At 32.5% G+C, this 27,483-nt stretch overlaps 1 protein-coding gene across 1 annotated transcript in view; it reads right to left on the bottom strand.

The window, feature by feature from the left end:
• Nucleotides 1-3,623: 3,623 nt before the first annotated feature.
• The window catches only part of LOC142326469 (acyl-CoA Delta-9 desaturase-like), a 48,562-nt gene continuing 24,702 nt past the window's right edge, over nt 3,624-27,483 (bottom strand). The window contains exons 4-6 of the mRNA XM_075369074.1: nt 25,435-25,640; nt 11,117-11,302; nt 3,624-6,591 (exon numbers count right to left, since the gene is read on the bottom strand). Of these exons, the coding sequence (XP_075225189.1) occupies nt 6,279-6,591; nt 11,117-11,302; nt 25,435-25,640 (705 nt within the window). The 3' untranslated portion in view covers nt 3,624-6,278. The remainder of the gene's footprint in view (nt 6,592-11,116; nt 11,303-25,434; nt 25,641-27,483) is intronic.

Here is a 27,483-nt window from a genome sequence, read left to right as displayed (position 1 = left end):
GCCTAAGACAAAGCTTTATACTTCACGATCCATATTATGGTGTCTGACGCCCATCTGAGCACTTAAGCCGATTAAATCCAGCATATGAGTATTTTATTTAAAGTGGGATTAATACACGATACGCTAAGAGACTACCGTACAAAAATTCGATTTATAAGTAACTTTAATCATTAAACTGTAAATACGAGTAGAAGTTTTATTTCTTACAAACAAAGTAATGAGTGAAAGGTTGTTATGAGCTTACTTATTACAATAAAAAAAACGCGTATTAATATAAAGTAATTTCTAGACCTACGTGTGTATGCGCATGTAAATACACGCGAGCGTGTGTGTACATAAGAACACTTGAAAGTAGGTACCTTAACACAATTGTAATGTCGATTGCAAGAATTAAACAGTACAGATGAGTATAAACAGGATAAGGAAAAGAAAAGTCATAGTCGAAAATTATTTGTGCCATTCAAAAGGATGCTGACCTAATAACGGATTCGCCGTTACCAATTTTGTTCATTTATTTACACCCGAGTTAATGAAATGGTTATATTATTCCAACTAGTAATCTATTAGAAATGAGTTCGTTAAGCGGAGCAACATTTTAAAACGTTTAGTCAACCGAATCGAGCAGGAAAAATTAACCAGCGATTCGATCAGAGGTAAGATCAGGATGTACACACAAAAACCAGTTTGTGTTGTATAAAATAGAAAAACAGAATAAAATAAACTTGACGTTTAAAATTCTGTCTCTTATTTGTCAAAATCGAGCTGATACATTTATCATAGATTGATCTGATATCGAGCAGGTATAATTTATAAATTCTGAAAAATAATACATAGATATGATAAATTATATAAATACTGCATAGTCATTGCTCGTTCAATAGCTGATCTTTTCTCGTTGGCTTGTCTCAGGTTCGATTCCCGCCTGAGGTTTTCTCAAGTTCGGGAATCGAACCTGCAACAACATGAGACATAACTTATAAATTCGTTTGCTGCGCGGTATCGATTCCAAAAACCTACTGCTCTAGTTACACGTGTCCTGTATTCTTTTTCCATCTTGAAAATAAACTTTTACCCCTGTCCCGGAACTGGTCTCTTCCCTCGAGACTGCATCTAATATATATAACACAGTTCTTATCTATAGCACAGCTCTTTTATTTAATTAGCTGTCCACCGTTTCATTGATATCAGTATTTGTAATAATTGTTACATTTTATATTATTTATGTTTTGTAAATATTTTTCAGTACTTCAAATTTTTATTATAATTATTCTTTTTGATTTTTTAATATTTTTTTCTATTTTATAATAAATTATTACATCTTTTTTCTAAAAAATACACACCTATATATAAGATATTAAATGAATTTTGAATTATAAAAACAAAAATTATAAATAAAACAATTGATCATCAAAAGGTAAAAATAATGTTGATGTTTCCGTCATGTAAGTCACTATGTCTCAGTCTCTCAACTGTTATGTTTATTAGTATGGATCAGTATAACCAACCTAAGAATCAAAATTATTGTTTAATATTTGTTTAAATAATACATTATCAAATTTTGTTTGTTCATTTACCAAATTTTTATTTTTAAGTATATATAACATTTTTCAATATTATTTGTTTTATGAAGGTTATTGAAATATTCAAGAATATTAATAATATTACCTGGGTTGTAATTATGATTACATATAATAATTATGACATAACAATTGAGAGCTTACTGACATAACACGCAATGTCGATATTATTTTATCTTTTTGACGATCAATTGTATTTATAATTTTTGTTTTTAAAATACAAAATTTATTTAATATATTAATTTGTGAAGGAAATAATTATAATCCGTAACACATAAATGTTCCTGATGATGGATTAACATCCGAAAGCGCTTGAACATAATAAAAAAAAATAGTTATTAAGTGGAAATTATTATATAATTAATTTATATCAATACCGACAGTCCACGATTAATAATAAAATGATACTAAATTAAACAAATATATCATTAAAAATATGAACTACTAAATATTACTGTTTATTATGGCGATACTGGTTGTTAATTCTTGTGATTTGAAAGTATGGGGACTTGATTGCATGAACATATCGGTGTCAATAAAAACATACTGCAAGAAGTTGTTTGTTGGCCCGTAAATAATGTAGAGAAGACTATTAAGAACTGCATGTTTTGTTGAAAAAATAAAAAAAAAGTATATTGTAAAGAAAATATACACCTGTGTATTTTCAGAATCATCAACAAAGCCAAGGCAGTAAATTCATATATGTTATGGAAGTCAACAATATATATATAAATTTGATTATAATTTATGGTTTCACAAAACATACAGAAGTGAATATGATGAAGTTATTATTGCAGATTTAATTATAACAGCTTTGAGATAATGTTTGATATTTGTAGGATTCTTAACATTTACTGATTGTTAAAATATCATGTCACATATCTAATGAATTTCATTGTTTTTACAGGGTTTTCTGTGTACAACACTGAATAACAGCACCGTACCATCCAATTAGATGGTTTTGTTAAATGTTTAAATGTTCAAAAAAAAAATTAAGCCAGTAGCAGGAAATTATAGAAATAAATAATTACAGATTTTTTAAGAAAGACACTACATATAATGTCTGATGAGAAACAGAAGCGAGTGTCGTTTCATCTGATGTAATCAATTCGCTGTTTAAAATTAGTTCAATTGCATTTTTACCTAAACAAACAAGAAAATAAAAACAAATAATCAGAGATTTTTGTTGCTGCTGTTGAAGATTAATAACATCCAGTGTTATTAGTAATTTGTTATTAAAATAACAAATTACTAATATGAAGAATTAAAAATTAAAAGGGAGAAACTATAAAAAGTTTGGTAATTACATTATATGACCAAAGTTATGTATACATTAGAACATATAACGACAATTGACAAACAGTAACAAGATGACATTGGAATAATATATAAACCATCAGTAGAATTAAAGGGTGGAGGAAGGCATTATGTTTATATTTTACAACTGAAGAGTTCACATTAAAAATACTGGGTTTAGAAATATATTGTTATTAGGGTTACTAAACACATACATTAAACAAACTAGGTATTATTTAAAACTATTTTAAAAGTATTTAGTAGAAGCAGAACTCACTTTTTTGTCTCATATGAAACATAATTGACTAGTTTTATTATTAAAACAGCCACAACAGCAATGTGAAAAAACTGAATATTTTTTTCTCATGTTATTTTAAAACAAATTACCATACATATTTCTTCTTCTTTTTTCTTGTTTTAGCCTCTGGAAATTACCATTCATGTATTACTTCAGAGGATGAATGAGGATAATATGTATGAGAGTAAATGAAGTGTAGTCTTGTACAGTCTCAGTTCAACCATAGTCTTGTACAGTCTCAGTTTAACCATTTCTGAGAAGTGTGGTTAATTGAAACCCAACCACCAAAGAACAAATACACATATTCATGATCAAATACACATAAAAGTAACATATATATTATATCTGGACTGGTTTAAGTAACATAAGCATGCAAAAGTAAATATTAACATTAGGAATAAATCAAAATTCTTTCCAAAGAAATACTTTTATTTTTCAATAAAGTTGCAATTATTCCTTATAGCATGTACCTTTTTTTTTAACAAAGATCTAATAACTTTTTAAAATTCTATTAGTTTATAGTACATTTAAAATTAGTTTTACAATACATTTAAAATTAGTTTTACAGTATATCAGTAAAATAGTCATAATAACATTTTGCAGCAAATAATTAAACCTACTAATTTATTTGTATTTTAGTGATATATTTTACTACAGCTAAGCTTATGAATTCTAATTACACATAATTTTATTTTTTCCCTATCCTACTGACTTATCAGTTATCTATTTCTTATCATCTATAAATGTAATTTATAATCTCAAACAACATAGCATATTGTACTCATTAGTGTGGAAGATAATGTTAAACCATAAGCATAAACCAAATTATACTTAATAAAAAAGCATGATCAATTAATAAGAGAAAGAGTTCTTTATTAGAAAAAAAAAATAGTCATCCATGTCAATCAAATTTTGCTTAATATTCAGAAAAGGTAGCATGAATCAATAGGACGTTAATGATTACTAAAAATAACTAATTCATATTAAACAGAAAAAAAATGGATATTATATATTATTTATTCTGTAACAATAGATAATGCCCATTGACAGATAACTGGTAATGTAAGATAACTGGTAATGTCCATTAATCATTTAATTTACGTTATTTTTTTGATGGGTAATAATGAAGTTTAAATCAAGGCAAAATGTTCCATCTAAGCTGGGAACTTAGCTTAGGAGTCATTTCTCATTCAAAATGGGAAATGACTTGCACTAGCTGGTCATTGATTGTAAATTATCATATAGTATTTATCATAGATTTATCTAATGATTTCTACAGTAAAATGATAAGATTTTAATAAAATCCTATCAGATATGATAATTTAGAATAAATTTGCATTGCCTTAATTTTAAATAATGTACCGAAGCTAATCTACCTAAACTAATAAAGTTCTGCCCACTAAATTACACGTGCAAGCACACACACACACACACTGAGAGAGAGGGGGAAAGAAGAGAGAGAGAGAGAGACTATCATAAATTGTAAACAATAATCATATAAATCGTATTATGCAAACAAAAAGGGTGTCAATAAATTATGGGCACATAAATCATTATTTACATGCCCCATAATTGAAACATCATGACTTCTCCATTAAGAAGTCATGGTGTTTATGGAAGTGTAGAGAAAGAGTTTGATAAATGTGAAGATATGAAAGAATATAATTATAATCATATAATGGATAGAAGAATATTTAGCTTTTAGAAAAATGTGAAATTTAATCGGTAATCAGATAAACTAAACTAACTCTTACCATGATAATACTAATGACTGTTTTTTTAACCATTTACAGAAACATAACTTTCTTTTACACATTTTCCAATAGATTTAATTTATTGTTCTAATTTTACTAATTAAGGAATAAATTTTTCTAGTCTTTATTGTTTGGATCATTTAAATTTTGAATAAAGTACTTTTCTTTTTTTCTTTATTAATTGCATTAATTTTATTTTTTTACTTACTATATAAGAGGAATAAAGAAAATTTTGCTGCAATGATTTGTCTGAGTATATATACATCTCTCTCTCTCTCTCTCTCTCTCTCTCTCTCTCTCTCTCTCTCTCTCTCTCTCTCTCTCTCTCTCTCTCTCTCTCTCTCTCTCTCTCTCTCTCTCTCTCTCTCTCTCTCTCTCTCTCTCTCTCTCTCTGTGTGTGTGTGTGTGTGCGTGTGTGTGTGTGTGTGTGTGTGTGTGTGTGTGTGTGTGTGTGTGTGTGTGTGTGTGTGTGTGTGTATATATATATATATATATATATATATATATAGTACATAAGACAAAGGTTACATCTGAAGAAGATCATAAGTCTTGTTTAAAAAAGCCTTCATTGAGTAGACTTAAAATATGCTCACAGGCAATAAGCAGTTGAAACTGATAGAATAAAACAACAAAAATGAAAGAATTATCCACTTCTGTTATGAATCAATGCCTTAAATTCACCTCTTTTCAGTAGGGAATTAATAAATTATAAGTATATGTACAGTAAATGCAATCACTTTATCATATAAAATGTTTTATACATTGCTTAATGTAAAAGTATTTTACATCAAGTAAATTTGTGTGCTTCAATAAAAAAAATTTAATTTACCTAATCTCTTTATATAAATATATTTAGTTAGTTTAATTTCACATTTTGGATTTACATCATGAAATAATGGAAATAGAGAATCTGACAAGATGTAAAATTTTGTAACAATGTTATATTTTCTTAATGTGATACCCTATATTTCATGGACAACCCCGAATACTTACTGTTTGTAAAATTATCAATATTAAAGATTAGCGTACTTTTTTTTCATTAATAACTGTACATTATAACTATTTAATATTAGAATTAAATAATTCACTGATATTATAAACATATTACCAGTTACTATACATTAATAAGCAGATGATTTGTTTTTTACAATTACTCATACACATCTTAATAATCAAAACTTTGCTGTATGAAAGCAAAAATACATTATTGAACCAGAAATGTCTTAAATTATTATTATACAAAAAAATAAAACAGATAGTTGAAATGCACACACACACACACATATATATATATTACATTTTGTATATGTCTTGTAGGTTTAAGACCATTTATTTTATCACAAAATATTATTTTCAAAATTGTTTGTGCTTATTTCTGTCCAAAACATCTGCCATAGTTGATATAGTTTGCGCTTCATTTAAGCAGTCAACTACTGGTCTCCCAGAATCAGCTGCTTCAGCAAGAGCATTTTTCACACCTTCTGTAGTAATACTTCTTAAATTATAAGCAAGTCCCAATGCAGCCCAAACTCTGATAAAAGCAGTTGAACAACCTGAACCATAAGTTCCATATTCTCCTGATTTATAATCCCATGGTAATATGTAATGATATTGCGGCCAAAGACTCTTCGTAACAACAAATATAAGATTAGTATCAGTTGCACGCCTATATACAAAAAAAAGAAGAAAAATATAAAACTTAATATAAAAAAGTAAAAACTTCTACATAAGATAGAGATCGCAGAAGTTGGCAACATACCACTAACCTCTGTGGTGAGTCTTAGAATCTCCCTTACATTTAGAAGGTTGTAGGCTGATTCCAAGCATACAGGCTTAGCAGACTGTATGCCTGGAATCAAGGATTCTAGTCAGACTTACCATTTTTCATACACTATAAATTTCCAAATGTCACTGTTGTAATACAACTTCCATAAGTTACAGTATGTTTGTGACATTTCTGTAAGAACAAACTTTATAGTAAATGTGTTTGTTACTGTTTCATTACCACTTACTTTTACCGTAAGATAATATTCCTCCTATATTTCACTTAAGTGAAATATATGATAAATATATTACCTTATCACATACCCTTATGAGAGATAACACACACCTCTATTTTTTGAAATAATAATTAGTTATTTTAATGGTCAATTTATTTCAGACAAAAAGCTCTATCTGTGTCACCACAATTTTTTTCATAAAATTCATGAAAGTTTTCTGAGATTAGAATTTTATAGCTTAATTTTCTTTGAAGTTCATGATGTTACTCGATCCATACATTTACGAAGAAAAAATGTTGGGGTTAAGTAGCTGGATAAAATGGATATTTTTTAATCAAATTAAATCTATTACACATTATTTATAACTTAACCAAAAAGTAAACCATTACAGCTTACCATTAAATGCAGCTTTTCCTTAATAGCTTAAAGCGTTTGATAGTCATATTCCTATAATGAGTTTGATCATACTGAAAACTGGCAAACCACTTAAATTTCAGAAAAATTCTTTCAAGATTTTTAACTTTCACTTTCAAAATCTTGAAATAATTTTAGATCTGGCTTAACTTGATACCACAATTAATCTTGCATTGAAAAATAAATTTGCTAACTCATAAATATCTCCTTAATCAGTGAGATAAATGTTATATTTTTTTTTAATTGAAAGACTTCTCCAAAAAAAAAAAATATGGAAAAGTTTTCTGAAAATTTCTTTGAAAAAATATAAAAAAACATCAAACTGACTGAACAAGCACCTTTATTTATTTATTAAATGCTAAAAATATGTTATGAACATTCTATTGATAGACTTATCAAAATGAAGCTAAAAAGTCAAATCTACAGAATTATGAGATGTGTGAGTTCATGAATGTTTGAGGTGTTTAACACGTTCACTGCTCATCTACTAACCATATACCTACCCTAGAACCTAAATTTTTTTATTACAATTTCCCTTACCTTTTGGTGTTTACTACCTGTATATGATGTTCAATTTTGCTTCTTGATAGTTTTTCTTACGTAGGGAAGTTTAGATTTTCCATGTGCCGCCAGCGTCCCATGAGCACTGAGAGCTTGGTCGGGTCTAATGTAATGTTTTTTTTTTGTTTTTTTCCACCAATTTTATTCTTTTTTTGATACTTATTTAGTATATGATAATGAAGTATAATTTAAAATTATTTTCCCTTACAAAATTAGAAATATTTTATTTACATTCATGTTTTCATTTGTATTCTCTGATGTTACTACATAAGGAATAATTTTCTTATAACTAATAAAACTTACATAAAATTAAATAAAAGCTAAATAACTTCCTGTTTACAACCCCTCCCACCACCCAGTTTTGTATTTTTACAGTTTCTGATGATATTTGTCAAAACAAACTGGCCAAAGGCCAGGTTGAACTGGAAATGCTTCACAGTAATACATCATTTTTCTTTCTTTGTTATTTGAGTGACAGACTCTTCATCTTTTCCGCTTCAATCTGCCACGGTCATCTCATTCATCAATTATATGTTCTGTAAGTTTTTGGGCAAGCTTTGGAAAAGTTAACATTTTTCCAGGTGGACAAGGCAGAAAATGCTCAAGTATAGCCAGCCTGAAGTAGTCATACATAGACATTTTCGTGTTACCAGGATACATATTGAACAAATGTAAAGCATTGTTAACGTACATGGACAGGGTATAAAAGAAATTTTTTTTATATCATCAGATGGTTATTTCTCGTCGAGATAATAAGACATCAGCTGGTCTCCTCTGTCAACCCATTTCATGTGAGCATTGTACTGCACCACTGGCAGAGGTTTTTCCTGCATTTGACCCCTTTTATCAATCATTTCAACCATCTCATTTTCAAATTCTATTGATATATAAGTTACTTTCTTTTTATCTTTCCAGGCTCCATTCATAACTCCATCACTGTACTGAGCTGTAGTCTCTCCTTTACACAATTTTTCCGATACAATATCACTTTCGATTACTTCTTGAAGTACCAGTGTAGTAGGTATTATTAACCAGAAATTTTAATGCTATAAATAACTACATGAATAACTATTGTAATAAATCCACGAACAATGAATGGCCTATATTCAGTGCATTCTGCATTAAATACATTACTACTTCTGAGACATGTCAGCTGCTGATATGTCAGTTTTGCCTCCATAACAATGAAAACATAAAATCATTTCATCTGGCTCACTTAAGGTATATATTTTTAAACCATATTGATGCCTCTTTCCTTTAATGTATTGCCCAAAAACTAATCGCCCATGCCAAAGTACCATCTCTTCATCTAAAGAAGTTGTTTACCGGGCTGATATATACAAATTATGTTATTATTATTTTTGAATTAAAATTGTCTTCTCCAGCCTGTATTTTGTGGGTATAACTCTTTTTTCCAGCATCAGTTTTTAGCTCAGAAGAAAAATACAACACCTAAGAATTAATAAAAAGTAATCATGACTCGTATAGGCTCTGAAAGCAGGTAAACCAAACAACCAGTGTGTGTCTTCCAATAACCATGAAAACAAGGTAGATTGATTGTTCCCTTATGCAACACAAGAGCTAAGAAGGTTTTTAGTTTGTCAACTGTTAGTGGATTCCATCAACTAATGCGGGAATTTTCTCGGATATTTTCCTATAAAAATATCTTTTCTGCATTCTGATTTATTTCATTTACAATCATTTGTAAATAAACAATATCTACAAGTAAATTATAAAAATCAATAGGACAATTACTGGGTATTGGCACATTCAATCTACTATTACTGATAAATGTAATACGTTTTAAGCCAGAAGTTTTGGTGGACCATGTTGGATTACAAACAATATTATTATCATCATCATCAAACTCAGACTCAGACTTGGAACTGCTTTCCGGACGGTCAAATTTATCCTCATTTTCACACAATAAGTTGTCTTGGGCTGCTCTTGAAGTTCCTGACTCATTAGTCGCCATTATAATAATGGTAATAATGGCAAGTAATAACATTAAACTAATACTAAAATTACACTAAATAAATTAATAAAAGATCAAACATTTTCAAAGAAATAACAGAAAAAAAAATAATAATGTGTAAGTCTCATGACAATGTCTGGGACGTCGGTGTCACATGAACATAAGTGCTGCGATCCAGGAACAACGGGCTCAAACACAACAGTACATCTATATGTAACACTCTCACAACGTAAAAAACACACACCACAAGAACTGACTGAAGACTGAGACATATACAAATGAATAGTGGGATGGGCCACTGGTATCACTTGAGCATCCTCTCAAGGTCCGCCATTTGACGACGGCGGCACATCTGCAGTTAATGTGTTAAAAGAATTAAGAACAAACAATCAAAAATCCAAATAACTTTGCTGAAAAAGTACATGGAAAGAAGAATAGGTAAAATTGTAAAATGTAAAAAGTAGATTAATTTAGCACCTTAAAATCAACTTTTATTGTAAAAGTTTTTATAAATAGGTAAAATTATTTTAAGAAAACCTTCAAGAATATTTAGATTTTGTTTAAATAATCATAACTGGAGTATCACTGTACTAACTGCCCGTTTTTTGTGATATCAAATTGTTATGTTTTCATATAGTGTCAGATTCATCCTGGATGACAACACATAAAATGTGTTGAAAAGAGTTAATGAGTAATTATCAATGGAATAATTTTAAATTCTGTTTTAGCTTTTTATTCTATTAATGCTATTTTTAATGCAATTGTAAAATCTTTGAATTATAAGTGAAACATGTAATGTAATATGTGTAAAAGGTTGGCTACCTTAAAACTAAATAAAGATAATACTAATATTGTCTGAAGCAATAAAAAAATAGAAAGAAAAATTATAGGTAAATAACGTAGTAAACATTCTATAAAAAAAAATTTATAGTACTATTTAGAAGATTGAGTAAATGAGAAGGTTGAATTTACTTTCTTTTTAATTCCACAGAGATGCGGCTTTATATTATTAATTCATTTGTAAACATTTTAGCATTTTAATTTATGTCAGCCACTTTCCTTTTACACGAGGAAGGTTCAATAATACCTTGTAGGTGCTTGTAATGAACAAAGTAGCAACTAATTACACAAAAGCACTAAAACACACACACACACACACACCCACCCACCTATGCACACACACATCCCATATGTGTATATATATATATATATACATATTTTGTTTAGAGTGCAATACTCACTTGTTTAAAGGATCTAGACCCCAAACAATGAATGCTGAATTTATGAGCCACGCACAGTGAAGAAGGATTGTTATCCTCAAAAAGCCAACTACAAAGATGGAAACCAGGATGGACTCATTCCAATATTCAACTGGTGCATTAAATGGCAGAAGTAAACTGACTATCGGCATGATTATCCAGTACAATCTGTAAAAATGCATCATCAGTGATATGAACTAAAAAATAAAAAAATACAGGAAATATATAGAATGTAGAAAAAATAAACAAATTTGGATTATTACTTTTCAAAACACCAGTTATTTACAAAAATAACTGATAACAATATCAGTACAGCTGATAATCTTAAATATAGTTCTAAATAATATCTGGTGCATTATCCAGTCAGCTATCTTACAGGACAGCAAAAATAGAAGGATATAATATTCCTACATATAAATACATATTCCTTTCTTTTATAGTTAGATAAAGTGCAATAGACTAAATAGCAGGTAAAGTGATCAATATACTGGCTTCGAGGTAGCTGGTCTCAGGTTCAATTTCCGGCAAGAGTAAAAGTAAAATTTTACTTTACTACTGAAATCTTGGACATGATTCTATATGTATTTTAACATGTAAGATGAGATGAATGAAATAATAGCTGAAAAAAGCTCTACTCTTGCCGGAAATTGAACCAAAATACATACTTTACTTTAATTACTTTACTTTACTTTACTTATACTTTACTTTAATACTTTACTTTACTTTAATTTTATTTTATTTTGAGTAAAAGAACCAATAACATAACACAGAAATCTGAATGGAAGCTAAGTATTAATTTGGTAACTAGACTCATACTCAAGCCACGTTTAATTGAATCTATAAATAATTTTTTTCTACATTGTATGTAATTTTATTAGGTAGGACAATTTTATATATTGTCCAATCTTTATTGTTTTTTGCATTCAACTTATACAAATCAATAATAATCTTAGTAGAAAAAATTACAGAAAGAAACTTCAGAGTAATTAATCATTACTGGGATTAAAAGCATTGACTAAAATACACATATCTGGCAATGATGTAACAATTTTTTTTTAAATATTATAAAATGTAATCATTTGGTAATGTTTAACCTTCAGTTTTTCTTGTTTCAATGCATCGGATTATTAGCTAGATATCACTTATTTTCAGTCACTTCAGTTTTAAGTTAAGGTAGTTTAATCAAATTCCTTTTTTTTAAAACTGGTCTCCAGGCTGATGCTCTTAAAATAAATATTATGAAATCAATCCAAAACAATTGTTCAAAAAAGGGAATTAACTTTTTAAAAAGATTAATTAATTTCTTGTTTAAGATTATTAAGAAATTAACTATATTAAAAAATAATATCAAATTATTTCACTGTTTAAAAAACTAATAACCAAATATTTAGTGAAATACTGTGATGGAAGTACGCTGTTTTTGCCTGGTAGTATGGCTTTTGGTTTACAGTTATGACTACTAACAGTTTCATTTAAAATTGTTCTTTCAAAGCTAGATCCAAGTAAAAAACAATTGCTTTTTTTCTTAGACTTAACTAAACTTTTGATATTATAACCAATAATTACAAAATTTATTGAATAAATTAGAAAGGGTAAGGACCTTTGAGGATCATTAAAGTTCTTTCCTTTTTACTGAAATAACAAAGTACAATACATTAAAACAGAGTATCAAGTAAATAGCTTAATTGAAAAGGCTTAGTCCTCTTCGGTTATGAGACATTGCAACCAATTTTTGGGCCAGTCTTGTTCATATAATAAAACAATAACAAAAGTATCTTTATTCAAGTAATTATTAACAAAACTCTTACAACATAATGTGAAAGTAGTTGAAAAATAAAAGTCTATTCTTTGTAATTAAAAAAAAAAAACATTGCAGACACTCTTGCTGTTAGAGGAGTAGTACAATAATAAAAGAATAATAATAAAGAATACATAAAAGTAAAAATTATTATAAAAAATAAAAATATATAAAAGCAAAATAATATTAAAATGAATTTTTGTGTCAAAACAATTTCGCATCTCCAGGCAAATATATAAAACAAGCTTAAACTTGTCGATTTCTCACCACTGACTTTTAATTCTTCTCTACTTAACAAATGTGTTTTTTTAAAACCTTTATCCCAAATTCTGGTAGATAACATGCCACATTCTCCAAACCACCCCTATTACAAAACAAATATAACCATGCACTTCTAATTAAACTGTAATTATTTAAATATATCTATTCAACTCTTGTTTTAAATATCTGTTTTATTAATCCAAACTGCTTGCTACTTACTATTAATACATCCATTCTCACAATCTTGATTTATGTATAATAATTATTTTTAACTACTGTACTTTTTATTAATTCACCAACATTCCATTCTTATCTTGATAACTTTCAGAATTTCTTCCAGTTTAAAATTCACAACAAAATTGATCCAAGGCAAATCATATTCCCCACTTAAACGTTTTAAAATCTTAACTCAAAATGGATATCTAACCCACACCTTTTCTAACAATACTCTTAAATGTTTGTTAACCTACAATGCAGATGATAGCACAATATTCAAGAGTAGGTCTAACCATAGTCTTACTATGGTTACCTGGTATTAGAATACTGGAAAAATTGCTGCCAAAATTAAGTGGCATTCTACTATCAATTGACCATTTATGAATTATAAGTACCAAAATCAGATTGCAAAACTTCTTGATCAGAATAACTGTTAACCCTACCCATGATTTTAAGGTCGTCAGAATATATAATAATGCCTTCAAAGAATTCCGATCCAATCTGAGGTATCTCAGATACAACTCAAACTCATTTCTCCCTAAAATGTTCACATAGAATAATCTATCTGTAATATAGCTAAGCAACCATATCAACATCGTAGTACCAACACCCAAACGGCCAAGTTTCAACAGAAGTAAATCATAAGGTCAAACACCTTATGAAAGTCGAAATAAATGATGTCAACTTGTTTACAAGACTCCACTTCTGAAATAGCAAACAGCAGCATGTCGCTTAAATTATTCATCGTAGATTTACCTACGCGCAACCCGTGCTGAATCGAACGAACTATCTTCTCTAATCAAACATTAAGATGTTGCTAAACCAATTTCTCGAATACTTTGGCAATGACAGTGATAATGGAAATTGGACAATAATTATCCACACACTGAAGATTACCTTTTTTTAGGCATTGTCGAAACGCGCGTACTTTAGGTTTGAATCTTCATAAAGGAATACACTTTCGTATAAAAGAAGAAAGGATATTATTAAAAGCAAAAGCAGCCTCATTAGCATCAGATGACAGATAAACACTACACTAGCCTTTATTGTAGTTTAATGAATTAATAAAGAATCCATAAAATTAAACAATATATCCTTCTTCAATATAGCCTTCTTCTTATCGTAAAATTAGGCCACACTGATTAAATTTTACTATCCTGTTTTATATTTGGGACATATCACTAGTGACAACATAGTTATAAGACTAATGACGATTTTATCAACTAAATTACAAAAATACTCAGACATGATCTCAGGTTTAATATCAGGACTGAATATTGGTCCCCAAGAAGAAGATTAAGCCCTCTACATAAACGTACTATCACCCAGACGCATTCATCAAAGGCTTCTAAGTCAGGCTGCCTAAAGAAAGCTATATTGAAGCGCACGGCGAGTAACACCTAACCTTCACACAACTGAATTATCCGAACACGCATTTTCATAAGATTTTCAGGTCTTAACGGGAACAATTTTTCTTTTAAATATCAACAAAAATAAAAAATCAGAAGGATTAAAATTATAATATTATTATATTATATATTATTATAAATTATATTGTATAATATTATATATATATATATATATATATATATATATATATATATATATATATATATATATATATATAAGGACACCTTATAATGTTATATATGATGTTATATATATATAAGGAGCTTAAAAGTGGCCAAAAGAAACCTCCATGGTGACGGCCCGGATAGCGATTTTGAAATTACGCGATTATCAAAAAATGAATTTGGAAGATACAACACAACTTTAGCGGTTTGAGGGGTTGCAAAAACCATTGAGTATTTACAGGCAACTCAGTAGCAAGCAGTTTGGGTAGAAAATCATTCTTAATATCCAAATAGCATTAAGAATTAACCGTATCGTCGACAAACACTGGTCCTATCATTCTGTAACTCGATAAAGCTCCCCAAAGGGTTACTTTCGGCCCACGTTGTTGTTTACCGTGCACGATTTGTGGTGCTGCTGTCGCCCAAAGCGGACATTCTCTTTGTTAACTGTCTCATCATTATGAAAATAGGATGCGTCTGAAAACCAACAATTGAACAAAATAACATTTTTCCCTTCCGATCACTGTGCCAACTCCAATCTTTTTTGCTTCCTAGGTGGTGTTAAATTATGCAGAACATCCCAATCCCCGTAGGGGAAGACACCCATCTTGTAACGATTTCGGTCACCACATACGCAACATATAACATATAAAGCGACGCTCCAAACATATAGTTTCAAAAATCTTTTCCTGACGTTTAAATTAATTTTTGATGAAAACCAATTATATTTCTGACTGAAAGCTCGTTTCGCCAGTGCTACTCGGCATTTTATGTCACTCCTGCTTCGTCCATCTTTAGTGATTCTACTTCCCAAATAACAGAATTCTTCTACCTCAATAATCTTTTCTCTTCCTATTTTCAAATTCAGTGGTCCATATTCATTATTTCTACTACATTTCATTTCTTTCGTTTTGTTCTTGTTTATTTTCATGCGGTATTTCTTGCGTAGGACTTCATCCATGCCATTCATTGTTTCTTCTAAATCTTTTTTACTCTCAGCTAGAATTCCATATCATCAGAAAATTACGATTTGCTGATGATATGGATCTTTTCACCTTACACTGTTACTCCGGTTCTAAATAGTTCTTTAACATCACTAAATGCTAGTTCAATGTAAAGATTAAAAAGTAACGGGGATAGAGAACATCCTTGTCGGACTCCCTTTCTTATTTCAGCTTCTTTCTTATGTTCTTCCATTATTACTATTGCTGACTAGTTCCTGTAAATGTTAGTAATCGTTCTTCTATCTCTGTATTTGAACCCTAATTTTTTTTAACTGCTGAACATTTTATTCCCGTCTACGTTATCGAATGCCTTTTCTACGTCTATAAATGCCAAGTATCTAACTGATTACATCTCACAGTAATTAGCCAGACCTCGTTGGGATGCCACCGATATGAATGCCTCGGTAGATATTTACATCAGTGAATTTTGACTCAGCCTTCGCTTTTTGTTGACAGCAAAAACGAAGGCAAAACGGACCGCAGTTATGATCAACTTTGATTTGTCCAAGGGGGCCTCAAAATTGGAGGTGAAGTGGGAGACTAGAGGTTATACTCAGCTTCCGGACGACCAAACCTGAGGTCCTCTGGGATTATGTTTTCGGTTTGTTTGCCCTCCAAGCACACATCATTTAATATTGCTATCGCAGCAATCGGCGGTTTACTAAATGACTGGCTCTGTAGTGGCATATTTAGGTGGCAGAACGTTTAGATGTTAGCAAAGTTAGGCACGGGATCTTCGTGCTTCCGCGAGTTTGATAGACCAGAGTAGTTCCATAGGGATACGTGGTAGTGTTATTAGGTATCCGATGCTTTTGGAGAACGCTAAGACAGGGCGGAATTACTTATGGGAATGTCTTTCTAGATTTTCGCATTAGTGGCATCTCACTGAGGCCGGCTGATTACTATGGAATGTTAATCAGTTTGAGGACTAGAAAATGTCCTCCGATTTAGTGAATAATGGCTGGGAACGGAAGGGGTGGTATAGCAACCGGCAATGTCACAATGCGGGTTTTCTTCTCCCTTCGGGGGGGGGGGAAATTGAGATGTCCTGCATAAGTTAGAACACCGATTTGGATGAGGCTGCGCGCCTAATAATGAGTAGGTTGATCTTCAAACCCGGAAATCGTGATGCCCCAGAAATCGTGTCTACCAGAAATTCGTGTCTGAAGGTAGGATCTTCGTTGATTTTGAATCCTGTCGCGTCAAGGAATATCTTGACGTGCTTCAACTTTGGATGCTTCAACTGTTGTCGTTTCGGCCACAGGGCTAAATTCTGTAAGTATACGTCGGTCTTCGCTCATTGTGGTGAGAACGGGCACAAGCGTGACGACTGTCCGCAAAAGAAAGAGGCTCCGACTTGCGTCAACTGTAAAAGGTTGCGCAAGAGTCATAGGCACTCCGTTAATAGTAAGGAGTGTGGTTGCTACTTGAGAGCGGTTAGATATACTTCAACCCTCTCCAAGGTTAGGTTCCGTCAACTAAATGCCCAGGGTGCATATGTTGTCGAAGTTGAGTTAGGTAAGGTTGTTGATAAACGGAGTCTCGATGTAGTTCTTCTACAGCACCCGTACGTGGTCAAGGGTAAATTGTCAGGTTTCCCAGGATGGAAGAAGTTTTTCGTTGGTGACAATAAATCTGCGGTTCTGTGCAGGAAGTCTTTAGATAGTGTCTTCATACGGCAGACCTCTGAAACGCATCATGTCGTTGTCAAGCTTGCTGTGGGTGGTTAGGACCTAGTCGTTGTTAATTCGTACTTTCAGTACAGGGATCCCACTGAACAGCATTTGGAGAGATAGGATTGAATGGTTAGGCTGGTAGCTGGTTGTCCGATTCTTATATGTCCGGTGCTGATGCAAATGCCAAATCGCCTCTTTGGTACAATTGGATTACGGATGATGGCGGCGAATAGACCGAAGGTTTCATCGCGCAGAATAACTTTGATGTTTTTAATGTTCTCGGTGAATTGGCTACTTTCGCCGGCGCGGTCGAAGGGCGGAGGGCCTTCCGTGGTACCAGCATCGATGTTACCATTGGTAAGGATATCCCTAGCAGGATTCAGAACTGGTCTGTAGTCGATGACTGCGCGAGCGATTCTTCGACTAATGGTGTTTGATTTGGTAGGTGGTCTACGCGATGTTTATAGGGGTCCGTCCCTGTTCAATAGGGGCGCTTTCTGTACAAGTGGACGGACTGGCCCAAGTTTTCTAGTATTCTTCTTTGTGTTTTTGCTCGAAGACTGGACGAGTTCCCGTTAAAAGACCTGGCACAGGATTTTTCTTCTGCAGTAGTTGAACTCATTGATCTTTCTATTCCTAGAGGTACGGATCGGGAGAGAGTAGCTGGAAGATGGACTCTGGACTTAACTGCGGTGAAGCGGAGTGTGGGTCGGCTCAGGAGAGTCGCACAACGTGAGGGTGATCCTAATCGTCGTGCAGCTCTGCTTGCGGACTATCGTCGGAAAAGGACCGAGTATTTTCATAAGGTTAGGTCTTCTAAGCATCATTTCTCGCGCACTTCTGTACAAGGGCAGGGAAATAAGGACCAATGGGGTGTCGTTTATGGAGTTCTTGGGCATAAGAAGAAAAAAATACATTCTTCTGTCGGCTCTCTCGACCCAAGATGGAGTTGTAATAGATAAAGATCGTGTCTTCAATATTCTGATGAACGACCTGTTTCCTGAAGATACTGAGTTCGGCGAGACCTCGTATCATCGACGTATCCGCAGGGAAGGTTGTTCGGAAGTAAGAAAGACCCTGTCAAAAAATCCTACATAGAGCAGTGTTCTAGATCCTCTCGTCTGGATCGTTGAATTCGACTCTCTGATGCGGTTGAAGTTGTCCAATAGCTGTCGCATCGACTCTTATGCTGACGATGGGTTGTTGCTGGTCGAGGAAAACTTGCGGGTTGAGATAGCGTTCAGAGCGACCCAAATATGTACGGTACTAAGGTTGTTGTGTCTTCAATATTAAGATGGTTTTTATTGCGGAGTAAACCACTATGATGTTTCTTAAAGGTCGTTTAGCGGCGATTCGTCACCCTCAGGTCGTGATGGACAGCCTTCCTATTAGTTATGTTGCTGTTCAAAAGCATCTGAGTCTAATCCTTAATGAGAGACTTCAATTCAAGGAGTACCTTCAGTTTGTCGCAAGGAAGACTATTGATGCTTTCTTTGGTGTTCGTAGAGTCATTCATTCCGATTGGGGGTTGAATTTCCGTACCATGCGTATTTTTTACAAAGGTGTCTGTGAGGTCATAATGTTGTAAGCTGCGCCTGTCTGAGCTCATCGTCTACAATTTCAGTTTTTATATTTATATTTCAGATATTTTATTACGGGCCCAGCGTCTTCTATTGTTAGCTGTTGTCGGGGGCTACAGAACTGTCTCGCGAGAGGAAGTCTGTGATCGCCGGCATGAAACCAATTAAAATCCTAGCTACGGAACGTAGCAAGCGGTATATCTCTAAGAAGGAGGAACTTCTTACTCCTGGGCGTATGCGAGAAATTGAAGAACAAGGTTTTGACTCTTGGCATGTTATTTGGAATGAATATTCTACTGGTCGATACACGCATGGTATATTTCCAGATGTTAGGGGTTTGCGAGCTATTAGGTGGGTTTCTCCCAATCGGTACAAAACTCAATTCCTCTCGGGACATGGTGCCTTTAGGAAAAATTTGGCTAGGTTTGGTTTGGTCGATTCGAGCTTCTACCCGGTCTGTAGGTCGATGAACTGTAGACCATGTCTTTTATATTTATTCTTTTTTTTTTTGGAGGTAGGCGTGTTGGCATCGAGCCACGGTTAATTAAAATAAGTATGGTGATTATTATTATGTTTGCTGTCGGCGGAACGACGACTGCACTGTCGAGGGTATGGTTATGCAGGCAGCCAGCCGTGAGGTGTAGCGTCGTTTTGACAAGGGCAGTTAATGAATGATCAAGCATCGTTGTCGGCGAGATGGTGACTGCACTGCCGAGGTCATGGATTCCCATGCAGCCGTGAGGTGTAGCGCCTTCTCGACGATGGTAGTTTACGTGATAAAGTAAATGTCACGCGAGCTGAGTGAGAGTAGGAGGTTTGTCCTCCTCTCCCTGTTAGACCAGACCGTAGTCCGTAGTTGTAATTAAATTAAGGGTTAATCTATAAAGTTGAGTTTTACTAAGGGAATAAATTCCGTTGTTGCGAACAACATTTTCTTGCGGTATGTTTCTTATTGAATTTGCCTCGAATATTATGAGACATTTACTCACTGATAGCTTACTTAAAATGTAGAACTAGGCACGGGGTTCGTGCTTCCGCGAACTCGGTTAGCTAGTTCAGAGGACAACGAAGTAGAACAGTCAAGATGTCCTGATAGCACGATAGTAAATTTGTATAGCAAAGCTTGAGAACACAATGTAACATTTTTTTGTACTATACGACGAGATATTCCCATTTCTTGTAAAGCTCGCCGTGAAGACTTTCCCAGACTACGTTGTATGGTACGTGCTTTGATATTTTCCGGAGAACGAATGGAAGCTGCTTTAGGTCGTTTCTCTTCTTTTATGCTACCTTCTTCTTCAAATTTACGTTATAGACGGAGAATGGTGTTTCTTGCTGGAGTCCATCAAGTGTTAAAATGAGCTCGAGATTGTCGCTGAATCACCGTAATACTTTTTGATTCAGCATAAAGAAGCGCAACTTTAGCGCGCTATAAATTAGACAAATGTCGGTGATCGGCCATAGTTAAAAAATAAATTGTGTTGCGGTATCAGAAGCAAATACAAAGACTAGGCAACATCTACCAGCAGTTCCAAGAAATAGGGTTTACGTAAACACAATATGAAACAGCAGGTAAAAAACATTTATTTATAACAGACTTTATAAATGTGTCAACGTGTCGTGCGCCACCCTGTTATGAGAAAAAAAGTAATTTATTATAAATATTTTATTTACATTTATAAGTACACATGTAAAGAAAATAAATTAATGAGATGGTTGCACTTGTTTTTCACTTACGTTGATCTTTGTTAGAAACGCACAAAAGCATATTAATTGTTTTCAAGTGATTCAAGACGATTCCTATGTTAGTTTTTACGTAAACATAAACGAAAACACTTTTCACAGAGGTAAGATAGAGGTTTTCACAGAGCAAAAGGGATTAATATTTTCAATGCTTCTGAGACAAAATTTCTATATTTGTTTCGACGAGTAAGCCAAAACGTCCAAATCTTCAGGTGTGAATTGTAGTTGTAACGTTTTATGGGCGGACATTTAGATGAGCTGGTCGTGAATCTCAACTGGTAACTTGGCAGCTGCAGCAACGTTTTTACTAAATGGATTCAGTACCCGCATCTTCGAGAAATCATTTTTATTTTCCGGGAAATACTCCGCCAACTGAATTTTTAGCTCAATCTCTCTTCCTGGTTGTGGAGATGGGTTATTGTGGGCTTCGCTGTGCCGAAGTCTTGCGCCTCTCAGTAACAGTCACTTCGCCTCTTGGTAGGGATTGTAATATGAGTAAAATTATCGCAGCCCTTTCAGCTACGGGCGAGCCCTGAAATATCTATAGTGGGTCAAGCATACTTAACTCCCCGGCTCGAGTTTAGTCTGTGGGAGGTGGCTGACTGAGGGAACCCAGGGAGGATCAATGATATGGGGCATGCCCAATCATCTTCTCTTGTGACATACTGACTGGCGAAATTATACTTATGGAAACTTTAACTTCCACAAATTCTGTGGCAGAGGGTCATGTAAAAATCCTTGTCCAGGAGAGCCTTTGTCTTCACATGCGAAGCAAAGGAAGAGTGTAGAATTCAGTGACATAGAAAAGAAGGATCGAACCAAGTTTCGATTGAAGAACAGCGGATCGATTTCAAAGTATTTAGTGATCAAGAGAAAAGGAGGAGATTTCTCAATGATTATCCTTTCGTGACACCACGAGGTGACACGGAAGTTGCAATAGGACCTTTAAAGGAGAAAGGAAAAGCTAATATTGGATTATTTGTAGAAAAAGTCAACGATTCACAATCATTAAGGCTGCTGAAAGCGAAGAAGTCTTGGACATTGAAGTTTCATTGCATGGAATGTTAAACGCCTCAAAAGGAGTGTTGTGTACAGGAACTTACTAAACTGCATATAGGAGGAAATTATCAAGCAACTTCACAATCAAGGAGTTCTAGTGTGACGACTGAACACATGACTCAACGAGAAATTACACCCTTTATGTCGCATTTTTTAATCTTCAACAAGCCAAAGTATCCAGAGAAAATAAATACTGGATTCCATAGATTGGACGTACACCACCTGTTTATCTTACGCCATTGTAGTGATTTGGATATTAGATATTCAAATAAGGCAGCATGGTATATGAAGAAACAGATCAGTGGCAAGCCATTACATCCTCATGATCCATGCTGTGATGCACCTGTGATACCACTCGACAAGGTCATGGAATTGCCCTATCTATAAGCAAGAAATAGCTGTTCAAGTAATTAAAACAAATAAAAAAATCAGCTACTATGAAACTAGAAAAATTGTGCTCGATAAAATGTCAAGGACTGCGTCTTATGCACAAGTTGCTGCAGCTCCTGCAGCTTCCTTCAAACCAGAAGACGTAGTTGCTCTAATGGCACCAGCAACCCTAGCTACTATAGTTGAGCGTTTCATCAATAAAAAATTGAAGAGTTGACCATCTCAAGAAAGTGTTCAAAATCGATGAAAAAAAAAAAAAACAGATGTCTCCAAAGCAAAAATTGTTACACAACCTAGGAATGAGCCGTCAACCAGTTAAAAGGTGAAGGAAACTGAAGCTGAACAACCAAAGAAACTTGAATTCAATGCACCGACAGTAAAATCTGAAATACAGAAAATCCCCACTCAGGGAACTGTGAAGCTCGAAGTAAAGATACTAGAAAAAGAAGATTCTGAATGACCAACAATGGAGCCTCCGTAAGCACGGAGACCATTGAGTGAAAGGATGAGCACTTCAGCCATCCCCAACACTTTAGCAGGCAGTCCATAGACTCTCAATTCTGATGCATTGCTGGTTGCATCATCAAAGCCAGTATCATCTGATGCCAACAACAAGACATCCTCCATACTTTACTGCAGAAGAACAGAAGTATCCATCTCTGATTCCTCAGATACCTTGGAATTCGACATTAAGGCCTTAAGAAAGATGGAAAAAAGAAGAAAAATGGGATGGTCTAAGGGTAAACCCAGGCGAGAGAACTAAAAAATGAAATAGTTTTTATGTGCTTTTGACAAATTTTAATGAAAAGATTTGTTTTTTCTCATTTTTGTATGACATTGAAGTTGTTTTGAAAGTTTTAACAACGTTTTATTAAAAATAGTTTGTGAATTTTTAAGTGAAAAGGGATCTTTACACTCTCGTCATCTTGTGTTTCTTTTTGAGCTTTTAATACCCTTTGACAAGTTTTTTATGGATGATCTGTTAACTTAGTGAGAAGATTACTTAGACTAATCTTCTCACTAAGTTGTTAGTGGTTTTTATCAAGAAGGAAGAAATACTGTCTTTTTTGGTGAATAAAGTCTAATGATCATAGTAGTCAATGCCCTTAACACTCTAAAAAATAAAAATAATAATATTAATTTTACTACTCATCATCATTTGACCATTAAAGCGAATGCCATAAACAAAATAAATGAACAGAAATTTATAATTTCGAAGTTTAATATATTTAAAAAATTTGCATAAATAGAAAAAAATTGAAAAGCATTAAATGATACATCTACTTCCATGCTTCCTGATAATATTTACTTAGATTCTGTCCAATTTACATCATTTAAGAAACATTAAATGATTCATAATGATTTATCTTAAATGATTAAATAAGTCATTGTCAGAAAAAAATTTTTAAGTGTTTGAACTTTATCTCATATAACATTAGACAAACAGTAATAAAATGTGCCACTCCCTCCTCTTTAAGATTATACAAACTAAAATTATACAATGTGACAAATCCGATAAAATAATATTCATTTAGATATATTAATTCCATTCTAACCTTAAAGAACCAGCTTATTAGTGTAAAATTTCTTTCTGTAAAAATTTACCCTTAAATTATACCTTTAATTCAATTTCTATAACCAAAAGCTTTTGTTTTATAATATTTTTAACCAAAATATAAGGATACTTTTATCATGATATGTAAGAGCACATATTGCATATTTTTTAAAAGGAATTTTAAAATATGAATATATTAGGGACACATACTGGTTTCAATGTACAAAATACAGTTTGGTGTGTTTACCAGCAATTAAAAAGTCTTTTTCAAGAAAAATTACTGGGCCACTTGTCATGCTGTTATTACAACCCCAAATGTCTAAGCTGTAGTAAACCATTGCTCTCAAAACTGTGTTTAAACACCTACCAGCTTGACCAAGGAGTACTCCAAGTAAAATACTACTGAAAGAACTTAGACAAGTTTGACTCAATAGTTACCAAATAATATATTAGACAAAGTAGCCAAGAAATACAATAATATTCAAGAAGAATTAAGCTGAACTTTTAATTCAAATACTCAAAATATAAATAATATTAGAAAAGAATTTTGAAGAAAATAAAAAAAACTTTGAAGATAACTTTAATAAAATAAGTAAGGCTACTACTCTAAACCATCAAGTGAGATGCAGTTTCAAACAAAATTATTATGAGCACTTAAAACCCTCCACAGCAACAAATATTCAATGTTTGCCAAGCATCTCATTGACACAAATCATAAATCCACTGACATTGACAACAACCTTGATATTTTATACACAAAGAAGGTCCTCCATCTTAACACATTTGATGTTGAAATGTATAAACATAAAAAACACACAACAATAATATGCCAAATGAATAGACACAATTCCAATTCATCACTTTCCAACTTTTCTAAATATGTGCCTGCCAATCTAATAAAAATTGCCAGTTTTAGTCTTTAAAAAAAGTTTATTATAAAATTTGTTCAGTTTGTATTTGCAAAAGTTTATATTTTTAAATTATTATCATCGCTGACTTTTGTGGACAAACAGTAAAAAAAAAAAAAAAAAATTTTAACATATATTTTTCTATGAATATGGTAATTTCCCATAATGCCAATAGTATTTAGAAAAATAAACAACACATGCCCATAGATTAATAAATAAGTTGTGAATGGAATTAAATGAAAGAAACATTGCTGGAAAAATGAGTGATGGAAGTTGAATGTAGAGTAAATATGGTGAATATGAATAAATTTTACTCAATATTTCAGGGTTAATTGGTTTATTATAATGTAAACTTCCTCTGATTGTTGCATTTTTTTTGTAAATTAAATTATTAGATTTAAGACTTTTGCTGCAGCCAGTAACATTTAATAATAAAAGAAGTAGAAGTGAGTAATTTCTAAATTGTTATCAACTAATTTTTGTATTGTTACTAATTTAACCACCAACAAAAAAGTCAATGAAAAATGCATACTTACTTTTTCTGATACATGACTAGGGGATCTGCTTCAACATCAGATGTGTCAATTTCTTTTGAAAGATCTGCTATTTCTGTTTTGTATGTAACACAACGACAACCGATCTGAGAAAATGTAAACCCTCGTTTATAATTGTAACAATCTGAATCTGTTCCATGATATTTATGATGAATCCTGTGATCTAAGACCCAGTCATATACAGAACCCTGTAAAAATAACTTTAATTAAATAAAGTTCTATTTAAAATATAGCATTACTGTGCATCACCCAAAGATGATACTCATGTCTGAATTATTAGATTAAAATCATTTAACAACTAAAATGAGAAAGAAATAAATAAATTGACCATCTATCTTATTTAGAAAATATTTTTAATGACAAAATTAAAAAGAGAGTGAAAACATTTTGAATTGTTTTTTTTTTTTAAATTAATAGTTCTGTTACACACCTAAATGCAAAAATATTTCAAAGGAATAAGGAAGGTTACACAGAATTTCAGTGAGAGACCATTACCATTAGACCATTTATTCCATTAGAATTTTTCTCTACCATTAGAACTCTTCGTACCATTAGAATTTTTTATTTTGCAGTAAAAGGTACTAATAAAATCTGCATTAGTTTAGTTGAGCTGCAACTCAACTATGTTTAGTTATTAAACATTAATAACTAAACAATGTAACTAAGAGGTGCATAAGAAAACACCATCATGAGATGTTGATTTTCTTTTGAATATCTTTAGTCTTTAGGCTGCTTTGATTTTTATTAAACTAATCTACATGTAAAATGGAACACAGGTTTATTGCTAAAACCTAGTGTTCATAAATACTGTAAATATTTTTTTCTTTACAATTAACCTCATTCTTACATATTATATTGAGCTGTGACCAAAGAATCAAACAGGACTTTTGATTCAAAAAGTTTTACATCTGCACCAGAACATTAATTATTGTAATGAATGTAGGACCAAGGAATATCTTGAGAAATTTGAATAAGATTGTTTCATGGTCAAATAAATATTCTTTGGCTCACATTAGTTAGATATATTTAGAATAAGCATCTGACTATCTCTTTCCTCAACTCAAGTTATATCTTCACGATCAACAGTTGATAATGTTAATGATCTGAAAACAAAATAACTTTTATACACAGTGTTGTAAGTCACACAATCATAATAGTTGCAGGCGACCATACATAAATAACAAGTCATTGAATAATACACCACAGCCATTCTCAAGAATAACTACAATTATGTGCCAAGCAACTAAAGAAAGTAAGGAGACTTACTGTTGCACATCAGTAAGCCAAACACACCAAAATGCAATTGATATTCAGACCTATAACACCTTCAGTTTATTCACTGATAGCTTACTTAAAATGTAGAACTAGGCACGGGGTTCGTGCTTCCGCGAACTAGTTTAGCTAGTTCAGAGGACAACGAAGTAGAACAGTCAAGATGTCCGAAAGCAACCTGCAGCAAAGGCAAAGGCTGAGTCAAAATTCACTGATGTAAATATCTACCGAGACATTTACATCGGGAGCATCCCAACGAGGTCTTGCTAATTACTGTGAGTTGTAATCAGTTAGAAGGTCAACAGACGACCTCTGTTAAAGCCCATTAGGGCTAGGAACGGGGAGGAGTGGTTTGGCGACCGGAATCATCACAAGGCGGATGGATGTCTTCCCCTACGGGGGTTGTGATGCTGAAAGATCATTAATAAATTTTGTTAGTGGAAAAATAATAGCATCTCCTACTTTTAAAATACTATCAGGAATATCATCAATACCCACGGAATATTAAACCTTATATGTGAATTTGAAATACAAGTTTTAACTTCCTGGGTCTCAACTGGAAATAAAAATACTGATTCATCAACAAAATTATTCCAAGTGAATGTCTTTGTTTGAAATGGATCAATATTATTGTTCATTGAAATACTAGAAAAGATATAATTTTTCTACTACCTGAATAAGGGATGAGATAACGGTTGTCGAGTTCTTTGGTATTTTTGTATAAGTTATCTGGCTTATTTCATTTTCAAATCCTCTTTC

Source organism: Lycorma delicatula, chromosome 1 (genome assembly GCF_047948215.1).
Source record: "Lycorma delicatula isolate Av1 chromosome 1, ASM4794821v1, whole genome shotgun sequence".
Lineage (NCBI taxonomy): Eukaryota > Metazoa > Arthropoda > Insecta > Hemiptera > Fulgoridae > Lycorma > Lycorma delicatula.
This window is presented reverse-complemented; position numbering and strand designations above follow the sequence as displayed.